Source organism: Gorilla gorilla, chromosome 8 (genome assembly GCF_029281585.2).
Source record: "Gorilla gorilla gorilla isolate KB3781 chromosome 8, NHGRI_mGorGor1-v2.1_pri, whole genome shotgun sequence".
Classification (NCBI taxonomy): Eukaryota; Metazoa; Chordata; class Mammalia; order Primates; family Hominidae; genus Gorilla; species Gorilla gorilla.
Genome location: NC_073232.2, coordinates 47,452,717 through 47,468,620, shown reverse-complemented (window position 1 = coordinate 47,468,620; position 15,904 = coordinate 47,452,717). Strand labels below are relative to the sequence as shown.

The 15,904-nt window shown below is 44.4% G+C and overlaps 1 protein-coding gene across 6 annotated transcripts in view; it reads right to left on the bottom strand.

Moving 5' to 3' along the window:
* Nucleotides 1-2,938: 2,938 nt before the first annotated feature.
* The window catches only part of PBLD (phenazine biosynthesis like protein domain containing), a 41,492-nt gene continuing 28,526 nt past the window's right edge, over nt 2,939-15,904 (bottom strand). For 2 of the 6 annotated variants that reach the window (XM_019034801.2, XM_019034800.3), the window contains exons 5-10: nt 12,435-12,544; nt 12,316-12,345; nt 9,239-9,327; nt 8,791-8,969; nt 5,635-5,697; nt 2,939-4,576 (exon numbers count right to left, since the gene is read on the bottom strand). In XM_019034801.2, the coding sequence (XP_018890346.2) occupies nt 4,464-4,576; nt 5,635-5,697; nt 8,791-8,969; nt 9,239-9,327; nt 12,316-12,345; nt 12,435-12,544 (584 nt within the window). In that variant the 3' untranslated portion in view covers nt 2,939-4,463. The remainder of the gene's footprint in view (nt 4,577-5,634; nt 5,698-8,790; nt 8,970-9,238; nt 9,328-12,315; nt 12,346-12,434; nt 12,545-15,904) is intronic. The other 4 variants (XM_055353656.2, XM_055353657.2, XM_055353654.1 and 1 more) reach the window with 2 other exon arrangements.

The following is a 15,904-nucleotide window of genomic DNA, read 5'->3' as shown; positions in this document are numbered from 1 at the left end:
GGCCAATTTCTCCCATTTGGAACAGTTGTATTTACCCAATGCCTGCACCTCCATTGTATGTAGGAAGTAACTAACTTGCTTTTGATTTTACAGGCTCATAGGTGGAAGGGACTTGACTTGTCTCAGATGAGACTTTGGACTGTGGACTTTTGAGTTAATGCTGAAATGAGTTAAGACTTTGGGAGATTGTTGGGAACGCATGATTGGTTTTGAAATGTGAGAACATGAGATTTGGGAGGGACCAAGAATGGAATGATATGGTTTGCCTGTGTCCCCACCCAAATCTCACCTTGAATTGTAGCTCCCATAATTCCCACATGTTATAGGAGGAACATGGTGGTGGGAGATAATTGAATCATGGGGGCAGTTTCCCCCATACTGTTCTTGTGGTATTGAATAAGTCTTACGAGATCTGCTGGTTTTATAAGGGGTTTCCCCCTTTTGCTTGGCTCTCATTCTCTCTTGCCTGCCACCACGTAAGACATGCCTTTCACCTTCGCCATGATCATGAGGCCTCCCCAGCCATGTGAAACTGAGTCCACTAAACTCTTTTTCTTTATAAATTACCTAGTCTCAGATATGTCTTTATCAGCAGCGTGAAAATGGACTAATACAAACAGAAACACAGCTCCCTCTGCATTCACCTCTGGCCATTCTCTGTAAGATCAGGTAGGCAGGAGATGGGCAGAGGTGGAAGAGGCAAGAACAAACCTATCTGGAAGTAGGGCTCTCAAACCTGCCCTGCTCATATCAGCAGATAACTTACTGTACAGCGTATACCCTAGAGGCTCTTTGCTCTTGCTACCCAGAGATGTCACTTTTTATATTTGTATAAAAACATAAAAAGCTGGCCAGGTACAGTGGCTCATGCCTGTAATGCCAATGATTTGGGAGGCCAAGGCAGGAGGATCACTTGAAGCCAAGAGTTCAAGACCACCCTGGGCAACATAACAGGACCCTGTCTCTACAAAAAATTCAAAAATTAGCTGGGCATGGAGGCACATGCCTGTAGTCCTAGCTACTCAGGAGGCTGGGATGGGAGGATCACTTGAGCCCAGGAGTTTGAGGCTGCGATGAGCTATGATCACCCCACTGCACTCCAGCCTGGGCAACAAGCAAGGGCAAAAGAGCAAGACCTTTTCTCTTAAAAACAAAGAAACAAACAAACATTAAAAAGCTGCATAGTGACAAAGAAGCCAAAATAAGAAGAGTCAGCAAAATGGCAAAATGGACTTAAATTGTAGACGTCATCAAGACATGATAAGCTTCCCCACTTGGTGAATTAAAATCCCATCATACTGTATTTAATTTAGTAGAATTTGACTACACATGCACAGTCAAGACCAAATGTGATTTTACTGTTTATTTATTTATTTTTAGACAGTCTCACTCTGTCGCCCAGGCTGGAGTGCAGGGTGCGGTCTCGGCTCGCTAAAACTTCTGCCTCCTGGGTTCAAGTGATTCTCCTGCCTCAGCCTCCTGAGTAGCTGGGATTACAGGCACCTGCCACTGCACCCAGCTAATTTTTGTATTTTTAATAGAGATGGGGTTTCACCATGTTAGCCAGGCTGGTCTCAAACTCCTGACCTCAAGTGATCCACCCATCTTGGCCTCCCAAAATGCTAGGATTACAGGCATGAGCCACCGCGCCTGGCGTTAGTGTTTAAATATGTTTATTTTTATATAAATGTAGGCATATTTATATAAAGATAAATAGATTTTTTTTTAATCTATTCAGGTGTGCTTGTCCTGTCCTGGTCCCTGCTTCTCTGGTGGCTACTTCCCACACACATGTGCACTGCAGCCCCTGAGTCCATTTTCAGCAGGCTGAGGAAACACAGTAAACATAATCAGTGTTCTTACATAAACAGCCTATGTATGGAAAAAAACATAATCAGTATTCTGACTATTTGGACTCAACTATCCATTGGACAATTTCAAACAAAAATCACACAAGTGAATATGTGGTTTGAAAATATAGGATGAGGCCAGGCGTGGTGGCTCATGCCTGTAATCCCAGCACTTTGGGAGGCCGAAGTAGGCGGATCACGAGGTCAGGAGATCGAGACCATCCCGGCTAGCATGGTGAAACCCCGTGTCTACTAAAAATACAAATAATTAGCCGGGCGTGGTGGCGGGCACCTGTAGTCCCAGCTACTCGGGAGGCTGAAGCAGGAGAATGGCGTGAACCTGGGAGGCGGAGCTTGCAGTGAGCCGAGATCGCACCACTGCGCTCCAGCCTGGACAACAGAGCGAGACTCTGTCTCAAAAAAAAAAAATATATATATATATATAGGATGAAAAGTCAAGTCAGGTGCTACAAATAACAACTTTCATGCGAAAAGGAATCCAGAGTTATGTCAGAGACTTCTTTCCCAAAAATATCTATTAAGAATATAGCACCACCGGGCACAGTGGCTCATGCCTATAGTCCTAGCACTTTGGGAGGCCACGACAGGTGGATCACTTGAGGCCAGGAGTTTGAGATCAGCCTGGCCAACATGGTGAAATCCCATCTCTACTAAAAATACAAAAATTAGCCAGGCATGGTGGTGGGCACCTGTAATCCCAGCTACTTTGGAGGCTGTGTCATGAGAATCATTTGAACCTGGAAGGCGGAGGTTGCAGTGAGCCAAGATGGCACCAGCCTGGGCGACAGAGCAAGACTCTGTCTCAAAAAAAAAAAAAAAGAATTTAGCATACATTTGAAAGATCAGATTCAGATCTGATCAAATTCAGGCCCTCTCAACTGTGCATTTATATAAACTTATTCATATAGTTCAGTCTCAGGTTTGGAAAATCCAAAATTGGGGGAAAACCCTCTGGTGATTCTCGCCCTTGGTATCATGACCCGCGGGTGTGTTGTGATCAGTTGTGAGGTCTGGGGGGGGGGGGGCGGCGGTGGGGCACTGGTTACTCATTAAGTTAAGGCATTAAAGCTGGTGAATTATTGATTTATTGTACATCAGGAGAAACACAAGATTACTGCTGTAATAAATTCACTCTTACATGCTTTAGCAAAAATCAGTAAAAATAGAAAACATGGTAACAATTAAAGTGAAAAAATTGGGGTCATTAAAGAATGTCTGACTGATTAGCTTGCAGTTTTTGAGATGGCTGAGAACTACCATCAATGAGATCACCTTAAACAAACACTCTTAATGACTTGAAAAAGTCCCCATCCCAAAGTCAACTATAGGTATTCAATATTGTACATTTAACTGAATTTAAAGTTATGTTAAAACCCATTTTATTAAAGTAAGAGAAGAATTCCTTTTACATTATCATTCTCAAGCCATATATCAAGAAAAAGATTGAAATTACATTCCTTTTTTTTTTTTTTAATAGAGACAAGTTCTCGCTGTGTTGCCCAGGCTGGTCTCGAACTCCTAGGTTCAAGCGATCCTCCTGCCCTGTCCTGCCAAAGTGCTGTGATTACAGGCATGAGCCGCCATGCCCAGCTGAGATTACATTACTTTGAGTGTTTAATTTCACTACGACAGGAAGTAGCCTAATACATACTTTTTTGTGTTAATTTTCTGGATTCATCCTGATTTTTAGTCTTCGTACCTGAGTACAACAATAAAGGAAATCACTTCTTAGATACATTAAAATTACTTCTAAACTTGCCCCCCACACATGAACTGTTTTCAGTTTGCTATTTTTAATGGCCCACGCTTATTTATATAGACATAGCATAACACTGCTAACATTTTATGGCCTACTGTCCTCTTTCTTAGTATTATATTATAAAATATTTTTCTATATTTCCACATAGTTATTGACTCATTTTAATGGCTGCAAAATCAGGTACTCATTTAAGCTCAAATGGTTTAGTATCACTCCTTAGAAATGTATTCCTCCTTCACTTGATTGGTAGTCATAATCAAATGAAGTGACATTATTCTTTGTAGCTGGTTACTTACATTTCATATACACTCATGAGTGGAGCCAAAACTCCATTAGTTCATTAGTCTGGAAGCACTATTAAATCTCCATTAAAATGTCTTCAGTTTTCAATTTTGTGTGTGTGTGTGTGTGTGTGTGTGTGTGGATGGAGTCTTACTCTGTTGCCCAGGCTGGAGTGCAGTAGTGTGATCTCTGCTCACTGCAACTTCTGCCTCCTGGGTTCACGTGATTCTCCCTGCCTCAGCCTCCCAAGTAGCTGGAATTACAGGCATGTGGCACCACACCCAGCTAATTTTTGTATTTTTAGTAGAGACGAGGTTTCACCATGTTGGCCAGGCTGGTATCGAACCCCTGACCTCAGGTGATCCACCCACCTTGGCCTCTCAAAGTGCTAGGATTACAGGCATGAGCCACTGCACCTGGCCCATTTTTCGATTTTTAACATGAGGATTAAGTAGACTACTATGCACATTTGCTAAAGGCAGCCCCTTACATTTCTTTTTATGCAGAAAATACTTGTGGTTAAAGACAGCAGCGTCACAGCATAACCACCTCTAGGCTGTCAGTGTGCCCTCTAAAACAACAGCTGCACCTCCTCTAATGTCAACCCTTCCGTCTGGACGAAGTGAAATTCCCAGCTCTCCTCCTCGGCGGGAACACTGAAAAGCTAAAGAAAACAAACAGGTCAAATTAAGAGTATTTTCACCCTTTTAAATTAACAAAGCATAGTGAAAGACTTATTACAAATCTTAGAGTCCTCCCAGATCAGTTTCAAGAATAAATTCCTTCGTCTGTTTATGGTACTGCCCACTCCCATCCCCATTCTCCTGCAGACTGAGAGAGCCACAAACTCAATTTGATCTACAAAACACACAGCTCCACATACTCCCTTCCTGAGCCTTTTCCTGGGCCATCTCCTTCACTAATTCCTGTAATGGCTCAGACACACCCCACTCATCGCTTCTTCCCCCGCTCTCTCTAGGAGTAAGCAAAGATGTTTGAAACAATAGAGGCAGGCCTATAACTCTAGGAAGATGAAGAAGGGTGGTCTCAGCCCTCTTGAGAAGGCCCCCATCTTCTCAGCTCTGAATAGGACAGAGGGAGTTCATTCACTCATAACATATTCAAGCAACCACATGTTCCAGGCAGACAAGAGAGGCATAGCCTCAGCCTTCCAGGAGCTCAGTACTTAGGAGAATAATTAGACTCGCCAAGGAAAATGAATAGCCACCTTGCTCTCTCCAAATCAGGGTCACAGACTCCTCCTTGGATGATCAGGGCAGTGCAGCCTCCATTGGCTGCCATCATTTTTCTCTGCCTCTAAGCAATACATTAATCACTAGGGGACTTGGTTCCAAAGTAATTTGTTTGATTCAATCCTGTGACTAGCAATAGCAGTAAGGAACCTTGGTGATCATCCAGTCTCAACCCATCACATTATAAATAACCTCTCTGGGCCAAAGTTATACAGCTATTTTATTCAACAAACACTTATTGGGCAGTTACTGTATCTGTGTCTGTACAGTCTCTGTATGTTGGGGGAGGCAGAGGTGAAGGATGTTTGGGGTGGAGGATCTTTAAGGGTGAAGGAATTTTAAAACCTTTCATTTTCACCTGGGTGATACATGACATTGTATTACATTTTCAAGGGGATAGTACATATGAGAAGGAACACTAGCTTCGAATTAGGCAAATAAAAAAGAAATTGGTAAAGAGCTGTCCTACCATGCATTTCTTTCTTCCCCAGATGCTGGGACCAGTAGCTGCTGAGAACAGCGTGTGCAGACCCTCAAAAGAAGTTAAAAGTTAGGAGACAATCCCAAAGAAAACAGAGGCGATTTTGTGGTAAATTTCTAAGCAATTACAATCAATTATCCAGTTTGACTAAACTCTAGATCACCTAAATCATTATGTTGGCCAGGCCACAGCAGGGTGTAGAATTATGAAAGGAGATAAAAAGGAAGACATAGAATTTATGGATAAACTCTGCCAAATTATGTATCAAATGTGCCTTACAGTTTCTTTTCTTTCCTTTTTTATTTTTATTTTATTTTATTTTTATTTTTATTTTTTTGAGACACAGTCTTGCTCTGTTGTCCAGCCGGGAGTGCAGTGGCACAATCATGGCTCACTGCAGTCTTGACATCCCGTTCTCAAGCCATCCTCCTACCTCAGCCCCCCGCAAGTAGCTGGAACTACAGGTGCATGTCACCATGCCTGGCTAATTTTTGTATTTTTTGTAGAGATGGGGTTTCACCATGTTGCCCAGCCTGGTCTCGAACTCCTGATCTCAAGAGATCCACCTGCCTCAGCCTCCCAAAGTGCTGGGATTACAGGTATGAGCCACTGTGACTGGTCTTTACAGTCTCCTAAGGCTGAATTAGACTGCAGGTTTTAATTCTTGTCTTGTCTACCAGCTCATTGTTAGCCCTTGGTAGGAGAATCAAGGCCTTTGCATAATTCTTTTTTTTTTTTTTTTTTTTTTTTTTGAGACGGAGTCTCGCTCTGTCGCCCAGGCTGGAGTGCAGTGGCACAATCTCGGCTCACTACAACCTCTGCCTCCCGGGTTGAAGTGATTCTCCTGTCTCAGCCTCCTAAGTAGCTGGGATTACAGGCATGAGCCACCAGGCCCAGCTAATTTTTGTATTTTTAGTGTAGACAGGGTTTTACATGTTGGCCAGGCTGGTCTTGAACTCCTGACTTCAAGTGATGCACCCACTTCAGCCTCTCAAAAGGGCTGGGATTACAGGCATGAGCCACTGCGCCCAGCCTTGCATAAGTCTTTCTATATCTTTCCAGGGAAAGTATCTCCTTCTTCCCAGAGTGCATATGCAAAGAAAGGTGGAAACTCTGAAAAAAGGCTAAATTTTCTTTTCTTTTAACTATTATTTTTAAATTTTTCTGTAGAGACGGGGTCTCCCTATGTTGCTTAGGCTGGTCTGAAACTCCTGGCCTCATGCAACCCTCCCACCTCGGTCTCCCAAAGTGCTGAGATTATAGGCATGAGCCACTGCACCTGGCCAAAAGGCAAAATCTTCCACCAAGCTAACATTCCTGAGCTTTTGGCGCCAAAAGAACTTCTTTTTTAGTGAGGTATTTTTTCACGTTTGTACTCTAGATTTAGATCAGAGATTGGATTTTAAAACGAAATAACAAAATATACAGCAATAACTGACAGAAAAATATTTTGCGAAGAAAAAGATGGGGAGGAAAAGCCTCTCGTTTGGGAAATCCTATTAAGTGTTATGGGGCAGGCATGGTGGCTCCACGCCTATAATCCCAGCACTTTGGGAGGCCGAGGCAGGTGGATCACCTGAGGCTAGGAGTTCAAGACCAGCCTGGCCAACACGGCAAAACCCTGTCTCTACTTAAAATACAAAAAATTAGCCTGGCATGGTAGCAGTTGCCTGTAATCCCAGCTACTCGGAAGGCTGAGGCAGGAGAATCTCTTGAACTCGGGAGATGGAGGTTGCAGGGAGCTGAGAACGTGCCATTGCACTCCAACCTGGGCAAAAAAAAAAAAAAGTGCTATGGGATGTTCAAGTAAGGCAACCAACCATCCTGCCTGGTTTGCCTGAGACTGTTCTGGTTTTAGTACTGAAAGTTCTGAGCCCTGAGAAACCCTTCAGTCCCAAGCAAACTCAGATGTTGGTTATCAAAGTCCAAAGGCCTTTATACTCTAGAAAAGCATTACGGGGAAAAACAAACAAACAAACAAACAAACTTGCACTCTGTGCCAATTAAAATCTTTGTGAAGCAGCTGTGCATGTGCAAATCTGCTTGGAACTTTTCTTCCATGGGGAAGCTGCACTCTTTGGATATGGTTGGGCATTTTCCTGAGTCTTAAAAGTGCTTGTTTGCTGAGTTTTGAATTTCACGTGTTTTGTTACTCAGAGAGTGACTGAGCCATCCAGGCCCTGCCATCTGACCAGAACAGGAGCTCTGAAGGCTCTGCCCAGCCTCCTGTGGCCCCTTCACCATCCCACCCACCATCCTCTCACATCAAGCATTCTCGTCCTTTGCAGTGCAGCCCACTGTTCCCAAAGAGAGTGAGAGTAGGAGTCATGACATTTCTGCCCATCTTTGACTCATCCCTCTGCTCCCAGGTGGTGGACAATCTAGAAGTGTTGGCTCAAGGAGCTAGTTTTGTTGTTATTATTAAAATAGCTAGTAGTTAGCTAGGCGCAGTGGCTCATGCCTGTAATCCCAGCACTTTGGGAGGCCGAGGAGGGACCATTTGAGGTCAGGAGTTTGGGACCATCCTGGCCAACATGATGAAATCCTATCTCTACTAAAAATACAAAAATTAGCCGGGTGTAGTGGCGGACGCCTGTAGTTCCAGCTACTGGGGAGGCCAAGGCAGGAGAATCGCTTGAACCTGGGAGGCTGAGGTTGCAGTGAGCTGGGATCATGCCACTCCGTTCTAGCCTGGGTGATGAAGTGAGACTATGTCTCAAAAAAACATAATAATACAATATAATAGCTAGTAGTTATTGGGCACTTACCATGTGCCAGGCACTGTATTAAGCCCTTAACATGCATTGTGCTTTTATAGCCCTATGAGGTATTATATACAATTTATAGAGGAGGGAACTAAGACTTTTAAAAGTCAAGTCACTTGCCCAAGGTCAAAAGCTAGGACGCTAGGAATGTAAACCCAGGCTGTCTGACACTCAGGTTTAACCCTGTTATCCGCCTGCTCTATTTTATGTTTTTCATTTAAGACTTCAGTGAAGGGATGGCAGGGATGGGGAAAGATAGAGGAACAAGGCAGCTCAAAACTCAAGCCACCTGAAAGGTCACAAGAAGTGCACTTAAATAACTATTTGTGATCCTCCTCTTCCATTGTTTAACCCTCCCCTGGGCTCAAGTAAAAAGTACCTGTCACTGGGTCTTCAGCCACACCAACCCACGGTGCAAAATATCTTGAGTAAAAGTCAAATGCTTGGGTCTGCCCACCAGGCTCTCCTTTAAGGGTAAGAATAAGCCCTTTCACCTTCCCTGTGTTTTCAACTTGAAGCAGATTCTCCGTGTTCACTTTCAGGTTCTCCAGAAATGACCTTGTTCATAAACAAGATGGATTAGGACAAACCCATTTCACAGCCCACTCACCACACAGACTCTGTGAAACAGGCCAGGGTGCAGCTTGCTCAAAGAGCTTAACAGGAGGGGAAGGAAGAACAAGTGGGAATGTCTTCCTATCGGGGAAAGAAACACTCTGGCTGTGTAAATCATGGTTTGACTGGACACAGCACAGCCAGACTAAGGAAGAGCTATAAATCTGGGTACTCAGCCCTCCCCTAAGTGCTGATGCAGCCAAAAATCTTACCTGTTGTAAACGTCACTGAGGCGGACGAGGAGCTTTCGGGTATCTGGAGAATAACAGATGTCCTGGACCAGTGTGTTGCCTATGGCAGTCTGTGGAGACAGACCAAAAACTCCTCAGGGACATGCCCTGGGCCAAGTCCTTGATCCCCTGAAATGGGAAATGACCTCTCATTGAGCATCCACTGTGAGCCAAGCATGCCCATCGTCTCCAGTCCCCAAGAGTGTTAGTGCAGTTTCAGAGCTTAAGGTGTTGCCCAAGGATGGTCAGTCTCCTGGCTACCAAAGAGGCCTCTGTGAGCCTCAAAACAGGCATTGTGGCCAGGTGCAGTGGCTCACACCTGTAATCCCAGCACTTTGGGAGGCTGAGGTAGGTGGATCACCTGAGGTCAGGAGCTTGAGACCAGGCTGGCCAGCATGGCAAAACCCCATCTCTACTAAAATACAAAAATTAGTCGGGCATGGTGGTGCACTCCTGTAATCTCAGCTACTCGGGAAGCTGAGGCAAGAGAATCACTTGAACCTGGTGAACCAAGAATCACTTGGCCGAGATCGCACCACTGCACTCCAGCCTGAGAGACAGAATGAGACTCTGTCTCAAAAAAAGAAAAAAAAAATAGGCATTCTCACAAGTGCCTACTATGTGCCTCAATGCACAACTCCTTCAAGTAGGTATTCTCCCCACAGAGAAGGAGAAAGAGACTTAGAAAGGCCAAAGATCTCACACACATACACACACACACACACACACACACACACACATATCTTGACCCAGGTCTGAGAAGGTCAGAGAAAAAGCTCTAAATCCCTACTGTCCATCATCTTTAGAGATGGAGGGGCCTCATGTCCACCTCTTAGAGCTGTGAGGATTAAATAAAATCGTATATGTGGAGTATCTGCAGCAGCAATTAGAACGTTCCACACAGCAAGGACTCAGGGCTAGCAGCTTGATTGGAAGGAGGGACTAGAGAGCTCATCCTGTGCTGCTCTGCTTGGCAAGCACACCACTTTCACTCAGATTGTATGTGACAGATCAATAACATAACATGTTCTCAAGATACCCTGGTTCACTCTACCTGACTGCACATAATCTTGCTGAAATCCAGGAACATCATTTGTTTGTATGTTTGTTTGAGGGTGGCTTGGGGCACTGAGGGGGATTATGAGGAGACAACCCCTTCCCACACCACCAAGTCATCCTTTGGCACCAGCCCCAGCTGCCAGGCCCAGCAGATGGTAATTACATGGTAATTGTATGGCAGTCACTAGGTGGCTTCAGGTTCTCTAATCCTTGTTAGAGGCCAAGATACTCCAGTTCCCACATCCAGAATTCCTTCTGCCTTGGGTGGTACTTGGGCTTTCTGTCTCTGTGACTATGGGCTGACCAATGTAACTTCCTCAAGAAATGGGAACTCCTACAGCCAGATCCCATCTGTTCTCCACAGCCTTAGTCTCTCAAACCCAGCCCTTATCTGCATGAGTTTGTACATTGATTTAAAAGTTTAGGGGTGGGCGCGGTGGCTCACGCCTGTAATCCCAGCTCTTTGGGAGGCTGAGGCGGGCGGATCACCTGAGCTCAGGAGTTCGAGACCAGCCTGACCAACATGGAGACACCCTGTCTCCACTAAAAATACAAAATTAGCCAGGCATGGTGGCGCATGCCTGTAATCTCAGCTACTCGTGAGGCTGAGGCAGGAGAATTGCTAGAACCCAGGAGGTGGAGGTTGTTGTGAGCCGAGATCACACCATTGCACTCCAACCTGGGCAACAAGAGCAAACTCTGTCTCAAATTAAAAAAAAAGTTTAATTCTTGGCTGGGAATCTTACTGCCAGTTTCTAGGGAAGAACACAAAATGGCAATACTTACAACCCTTTGTTATCCCATTTAATAAATGCTGACCCTGAGGCTAAGTTGAGTTCTTTCTACCATGAACAAGGTCTACCATTATAAGTTTTTTTCCATTTTCTTACCAGTATGTTTAAAGCAGTTTGTTTTTAAATTTGGCTTGTCTCCAAAACCCAAGCCATGGGTGGGGTTGAGTATAAAATCAGAATCCATCATGCTTATTTGTTTATATTCTTTGAAAACATAGATAAAGCCAAATACTAGAGATTACAAATGCTGTAGTTAAAAATTCACTGAGAAATACCCAAGTAGTACTCACAATAGACTAAGCTACAGAATCATTTTTCTCATGACAGCCCTTGCCCTGGTCCTGACCTGGGCCCTCTCTTCTCTACACACCAAGCCCCTGGTCATCCAGGGCTGCTCTGGCCCTGCAGAACCTTTGTGGGACAACTGCAGTGCCTACCTTACTGAGAAACATTGAGAATTAAATGGACAATGCAAGTGAAATGCTCAGCATGTGGCACTGCACACAGAGAGACTCTCAAAATGTTTCATCATCATTAATATTATTAAGCCCCATGCCCACACGGACCCCATGAGGAGCCCATGTTCTGTATCTTGTCTTATCTGCAAGGTACTCATGCTTTCTTGGTTTCCTCTATCAAAGCACAGCCCTCCCCCACCTCAGTCCCATCCTTTACTACAGAAACTGGGGACACTGACAGCTGCCAGGAAGGTTCCAATTTTTCCCTCCATCTTGTGTGTATGGATTTTATGGAATGACCTCTTTCTGCCAGAAATTCCCAACTTTCACACCTGAACTTGCACAGCCATGCTCGGGGCCCACTCCTCTCCTTCTAGCTAGAGAAGCACAGAAATTCAACATCCCTTAATTTCCCTAAAGGCTGGTCTCCTCCCAGAAACTTACATTTCCTTAAGACATCCTATTCTCCCTCTTCTTTACCACCTCCATTGGTTCTTTTGTGCCTTTCAGCCTGTCACATAACAGTGTCTCTTCCCTCCATCCTACCATGGGGGCCAGCAGTGACAATCAGGAGCCAAGGAAAACTGGTCAACCTTCTCACCAAATAGACTGAATATTAAAATTCAAACCTGAAACACTGTAACATTTATATTGGTAAAATGCCTATCTTTGTGGATCAAATGATACCAAATCTTTGTGTGCAAACAATAACAAATAACTAGGCTCAGGTTTGATTCTTTTTACCAACCTTTATCAAGTCCTCTACTTCATGGAAGTCCTAGATGGGGGGAAAAAAAACAAAATTATTATAAAACAGGAGAGCTGTCGGTTGTAGATGGCTTAGGGCAATAATTACAAAGAGCTGACCTGGGGGTGGGCTGGATAAAGAGGCAAGTCCAGGACGATGCCATCCTCTGCTCGTCTGGCCCTTAGTTCTCCACTCAGAGTGACAAACGTGAGCGTGCTATTCATGTTTTCTGGCCAAAATAGGAATCAAGAAATAGGAAATAAACTTTGTCATATATGCGCATGTCCATTTCAAACACCTTTGCATTGTCTTAGATTTTCTGGCACTGTCATCCTTTTCTATGATGGAGCGAGGTTTGGGTTGCTGAGGTCTAGAATGGAGAAAACTCTCACTAGATTCTAACTTGAGAACCAAGAACATAACTGATCAGATGTGGCGTCATACTTCAAGGCTTCAGATCCCAGCTCTTTACTGCTTACTGTGCCCTTACTAACTTAGCCTCCTTTTTTTTTTTTTTTTTTCTTGAGACATGGTCTCACTGTGTTGCCCAGGCTGGAGTGCAGTGGCGTGATCTCAGCTCACTGTACCCTCTGCCTCCCACATTCAAGTGATTCTCCCACCTCAGCCTCCCAAGAAGCTGGAATTACAGGTGTGCACCATCACATCCAGCTAATTTTTGTATTTTTACTAGAGACAAGGTTTTATCATGTTGGTCAGGCTGGTCTCAAACTCCTGACCTCAAGTGATCCACCCACCTCGGCCTCCCAAAATGCTGGGATTACAGGCGTGAGCCACCACACCTGGCCAGCCTCCTTAAATCTCAGTTTCCTCATCTATAAAATGAGGTTAATACATTAAACCTACCATTTATAATGTTTTCTCTTTCTTTGAGGAGCTGTCTCACTCTGTTGACCAGGCTGGGGACTGGCTCACTGCAGCCTTGACCTCCTGAGCTCAAGCAATCCTCCCACCTCAGCCTCCCGAGTAGCTGGGACTACAGGCATGAGCCATGATGCCTGGATAATTTTTAAATATTTTGTAAAGACAGGGTCTCACTATGTTGCTCAGGCTGGTCTCTAAGTTCTAGACTGAAGCAATCCTCCCGCCTTGGCTCCCAAAGTGTTGGGATTACAGGCATGAACCACTGTACCCAGCCTCTAATGTTTCTAATACAGATTTTAAAATATCCAGCAGCAACAACCATAGAGTCATAACCTCTTCTAGTCTAAGACATGCCAAGGGAATAACAAAACATTTAAGTTGTAAATATCAATCTTATATGAAATAAATTTGGTTTATCCTAAATGAACCAAACTTTTTACATAACAATGTAATTTAAAGAATGCACCACAAATGTTGGCATCCCATGTTACTGATACAACTTGGGCTACTTATCAGTGTGTATAACATTTTTAGTGAAAACAAAGAATGCTGACCTAATTCTTTTCTGTCCCTTAATATTTCTGTAAAACTTAAACCACATGTGAAAGGTGAAGAACTTTGGCTTATTAACTTTCATTGAGCATAAAATTGACATTAGGAAACACAAAGCTTAATTTTTCTCATTACGATTTGCCTAAGACATTATTTACAAAGCATTTTTTCATACCTTATCTTATCTAGCCTTAAGACTGCCCTATGGGGGTTTCCAGGATGTTATTATTCCAAACCTCAGCATCAAACCAACCCACGTGGAGTCCAGTTTTCAAAAGACACTCAATCTTGCTTTGGGAGGCCGAGGCGGGTGGTTCACCCGAAGTCAGGAGTTTGAGACCAGCTTGGCCAACATGGTAAAACCCCATCTCTACTAAAAATACAAAAATTAGCCAGGCGTGGTGGCAGGCACCCGTAATCCCAGCTACTTGGGAGGCTGAGGCAGGAAAATCACTTAAACACAGGAGGCAGAGGTTGCAGTGAGCCAAGATCTTGCCATTGCACTCCAGCCTGGGTGACAAGAGCAAAACTCCATCTCAAAAAAACAAAAACAAAAAAAACAAAAGACACTCAATTTAATTTCAGTAAACCCTATTTTTCAAGACTCAATTCCTAAACATTTCGGAATGTTTGCTTGCCTTTTGCACATGTCCCCTATCCACAGATACCAAAATCATCTTTTAAAAATATATATTGAATTACATTATATGGCTTCTCAACTTTATCTCCTGCCAATCATATAGACAGGCCCCAGGGACTTTGCACTTGTTAGCCTCTGCCTGGGATGCTCCTCCTCTCGCTCTAGCTCATCCCACAGATGCTTCATCTTATCCTTTCGCCCAAAGTTCCCCTTCTCTGGTGGGTGCTGATCCATATTCTATGTCCGACCCATGGCCTCAGGACTGGGACTCCATGAGGCAAGGAAGTACCATAGGGTACAAAATGTAACGAGACACCTGCTCTCAGCTGCAACCTGGGGCCTTGCTGGCTCTGCCTACACCTGGCCCTGACCCTGCTTGCCCAGAGTGCTGGTGGCCAACAGCTCTCAACTGAGTCACTCTCTTGGAGTTACCTTTGGCTGAGTAGAGCTACCTTGCCCAAAGTCATACATCTTTTCCAGGCTTTGGGAACTGGTCCATGGAGGGTAAAAAGGCCTGAATCTTTGCCTCTACTTGGAACTATACTACTTGAAAAAATGTCCGGCTTTAGAGCTCCCCACGGATTTGACCTAGGCCTTTCCTTGTTGCTACTACTCTGCAGTTCAATTTCTCCCTCTATTCAATCCTACTTTCTTTTTCTTCTTTTCCTCGAGGTGGAGTCTCGCTCTGTCGCCCAGGCTGGAGTGCAATGGCACAATCTCGGCTCACTGCAACCACGGCCTCCCAGGTTCAAGCGACTCTCCTGCCTTAGCCTCCTGAGTAGCTGGGACTACCGGCGCCCGCCACCACGCTCAGCTAATTTTTGTATTTTTAGTAGAGACGGGGTTTTGCCCATCCCCCACAGTGACATTCTGTCCTATCATCCTGTTTCTTTCCTTGTTTCCATTTCCGTTTGCTGTCTATGCTTGTTTGTGGCTGCTTCCATCTCCTGTTTTAGGGCATTTCCCAGGAATCTCTTCTCTGTCCCATCCCCACAAGGCCCTGATCTTTGTCCATTAAACTAAATGCAGCTAAGATAGAAACTGGCAGAATTAAGGTGCTGCAACTCCTTTTAAGGTGAATGTATACAGTGGGGGCCCAGGAATTTTCAAATTCAGAGCAAAGAAGCTCTTATTGGCTGGGCGTGGTGGCTCATGCCTGTAATCCCAGCACTTTGGGAGGCCAAGGTGGGCAGATCACTTGAGCTCAGGAATTTGAGACCAGCCTGGGCAACATAGCAAAACCCTGTCTCTACTAAAAATACAAAAATTGGCCAGGTGTGGTGGTGTGCACCTGTGGTCTCAGCTACTTTGGAGGTTGAAGTGGGAGGATGGCTTGAGCCCAGGAGTCAGAGGTTGCAGTGAACTGATATCCTGCCTCTGCACTCCAGTCTGGGCAACCGAGCCAGGCCCCATCTCAGAAAAAAAAAAAAAAAAAAAGTTTACTGAAGAATCTCTTATTGTGAAATGAATTTCAATGTGGGAGCGGAAATAATTGGAGTGAAATGTTCCTGTTGG